We start from the raw sequence: 2,938 nt of genomic DNA on the forward strand, positions 1-2,938 counted from the left end.
AATCTGTGTAACTGAAAGGACAAAAATGGAGAAGTGATGTCTTAGATTATTGCTACCTAGAAACTGAACAAACTAGCCGAATTTTAAAAATCAGGAAATACTATCCGATGAGAATATGTCCACGAAGCAACGGAGCTTCCTTCAGAAAAGTTAAAAACTAAACCTGGCCTTGCACCCAAGTCTACAGATGCATCTACTGACTTTGTAGAGCTCTGTGGGTTATCTTCCTCAGCAGGTACTAAGGTCTTGGCAACTAATGAATATGGACCACTTTTATGTTCGAATGCAAATGAAGACCAGTCAATTTTTGAGGATGATAGAGTCCTCAGCATTTCTTCTGTTGCCTTGGATCTCACTTTCCGTATTTCCTCTTGGATGTTCCATGAGCCGGTGGCAGGAGAACCCCTTTTCAGCTGCATTCATGTTATACATACAAGCAGCAAATCAAATGATAGCCAACAGAAGAAAGCACTGCAAAGACGATCACACTCACACTCACACCCACATGCACATTACTCATACACAAGTATAAGTGCACGCACGTTTTCCAATCCACTAAACCAAGTTTCAAAAAGCTTCACATCCAAGAAACGCGTATACTTTCTTTTCTGATATGAGTGCATAGAAAGAAAAACACTAACCACAGGCTCAACCACAAAAGCAATCACTTAATAACACAAAGAGGTCAGTTGGAAACTTATAATCTGAATCAATCTATGATCAAACCAAATGCTATATGCCAAAGAAACCACATGACTAGCCATCAGTCTTCTCACAGGTATTTTAAATTAATCCAAAATGATCATTAGCATAATAGGAAACACTTCTAGTGTCTTGAACCATATTACACGATTTTCATTAATAAAAATAAAGAAAGTACCTCAAAACAATGCCCTCCGGGAAATTAAAATTCCTCCGATGGCACAAAAACACATCTATTAATAAGACTATAATGTCATAAACAATTTAAAGAAAACCAGCGAACTTAATGCCCATAAAATACATATATGAATAATTACATATATTCATAAATCAAAATAAGCATATAACAGCACCTTGGATGAGGAGAAGGAATTGCCACCAATTGAATATGGTGTATCTTCCTTGAAAAGTGGCATCCCAATTGGTGATGAAGATCTAAATCCAATATTTTTTGTAGAAGGTGATGCCCATGGAGGACGAGTTCGCATGTATGACTTGGCCACATCCACAGGTGATCCTGTTTCCCCTTCAGCACCCTGCAACAATAGAAACTTATTGAGTTAGAAACGGACATATTCTTACACTAGCATAATATTAAGATATCAACATTTTTCATCATAAGTTTTCTTTCAACAACATTGGTGTTAACATCAGTAATCCACTAAAAATTATGCACAACAGAAATGGCATCACTTTTTCATCATTGCCTACATAAGTGTGAGTAAACCATAAAATCAACATACTGGCACAGCTACACATCATAAGAAATTTATATCTGTAAGAATTTTCTCTAAACTTAGGAAGCCAAAGGATAAAACTTTTATATCCATTTATGGCCCATATATTCAAACTCGTCCCAGTGATACAAGCTACATTTTTTCTTCATTACATCTTCCACATAAGGAAAACAAACATTTAAACACAAGAAGCATAAATAATAAAAAAAATGATGCTATAGACCAAAAAAAAAGGAATATTTTGAGGTAGAACCCAATTTCAATCTTCAAAGCAGAAAGGAGATGGCACAAAACCAAGGGGAGAAGGGCAAGAAAATGAACATTCAGCATAAGTTATATGAGGCAAAGGGGGTGAATTTGCATCAATCACATAGCAGGTGTTCAAGAAGCTAGCATTCATAGATGAAACATGCTGAAAATCTTTAGTGCAGTACTGATGCTATCAAAAGCATAATAGTATCATGGTGATAATAATCTAACTAAAGCCTAAAGCCCTTGTCAATTATCCCTTCCCAAGAGAAAGTTCCTGTATCATGACTTAACACTTGCAGTATTTTCCTTCTAAGAAATAATTTAAAACGAAGCACAGTCCAAAAGCATCATAAGAAAAGGAGTTACAAACATGTGTGAATGTAACAGGATTCAGAGCAGAGGTCTCATGGTGCAATTCTGACTTAGAACTTGATCCTAACTTCTTCTCCTCTAACCATTTTCTTGCCTCCATAACAGCTGCACTGCAAAGATCATGAATTTCAACATCTGAAAAATAAAAAACACAACCAGTCAACCATGGGTGCTGCGAAGTTCATTCTTGAAATTAGGTGTCTGTCAAAATTATGAAAGCCATACCACTTCCACCTGTTCTGTTAGGTGTTTCATTTAGTCTTGCATGTCCCATGCCTGTGAGCATGGGAGAGTCCACAACTCTTGATTTGATAATATTTGTTAGTTTATCACACTCTTCCCTGGTCAGAATTTGCATCCATTCAAAACTTGAAGTCAAATTATGCTTAACGGGAGATACATATGGGTGCTAATCAGTTGAAATGCATAATCAATTCAAAAATGTCATGTGAAGTTTGCCAAAGAATCAAATTCTGCAAATGTTATGATTCACATGCATTACTTGGTGTTGAAAACATAATTTATGAGCAGGACACTCAATGGAGGAAGAACAAAAGAATTAAAACAGGCAAAAGTCCAAATAAGCAAATAAGAAAATAAAGTTCTTACTTACCTTGAGAAAGTCTCCTGCATGAGAAGCTGCTCTATTAGGCGCTTGGTTTCAGTCTTTCCTGCAAAAGATTGGGGCTCCCTCTGATGGCCCACAAAGAAACAACTAAGGCATCCTCTAACATCATTATAATCATCACTAGAGTCAAGAATGTCTACATGCCACCATGGCAAGTAAACAAAACAGAGAAAAAAAATATTATCAAATCAGCATCAAAGTTACCAGTATCACCAAATAAAAGTTTTTTTTTAAAAAAAAAAAAAAA

The 2,938-nt window shown here is 35.9% G+C and overlaps 1 protein-coding gene across 1 annotated transcript; it reads right to left on the minus strand.

The window, feature by feature from the left end:
- Positions 1–6: 6 nt before the first annotated feature.
- On the minus strand, positions 7–2,831 carry LOC110410778 (flocculation protein). Its single transcript, XM_089782724.1, has 5 exons — positions 2,677–2,831; positions 2,289–2,404; positions 2,062–2,198; positions 1,056–1,238; positions 7–413 (listed from the first exon to the last, which is right to left on the minus strand). Exons 1-5 carry the CDS (start codon positions 2,694–2,696, stop codon positions 84–86), a joined length of 786 nt encoding a protein of 261 aa, XP_089638850.1. The 5' UTR covers positions 2,697–2,831; the 3' UTR covers positions 7–83.
- Positions 2,832–2,938: the final 107 nt, after the last annotated feature.

This window comes from Theobroma umbraticum, unplaced genomic scaffold (assembly GCF_002168275.2).
Source record: "Theobroma umbraticum cultivar Fairchild unplaced genomic scaffold, ASM216827v3 scaffold_56.0, whole genome shotgun sequence".
NCBI lineage: Eukaryota > Viridiplantae > Streptophyta > Magnoliopsida > Malvales > Malvaceae > Theobroma > Theobroma umbraticum.

What these genes read in the sequence shown, in the direction of transcription:
- LOC110410778 (XM_089782724.1), bottom strand. Translation starts at nt 2,696, where the DNA reads ATGCAGGAGACTTTCTCAAG. An exon ending in ATGCAGGAGACTTTCTCAAG is followed by an intron (nt 2,405 to 2,676) that starts GTAAGTAAGAAC and finishes AATTCTGACCAG; the next exon opens with GGAAGAGTGTGATAAACTAA. An exon ending in TAACAGAACAGGTGGAAGTG is followed by an intron (nt 2,199 to 2,288) that starts GTATGGCTTTCA and finishes TTTATTTTTCAG; the next exon opens with ATGTTGAAATTCATGATCTT.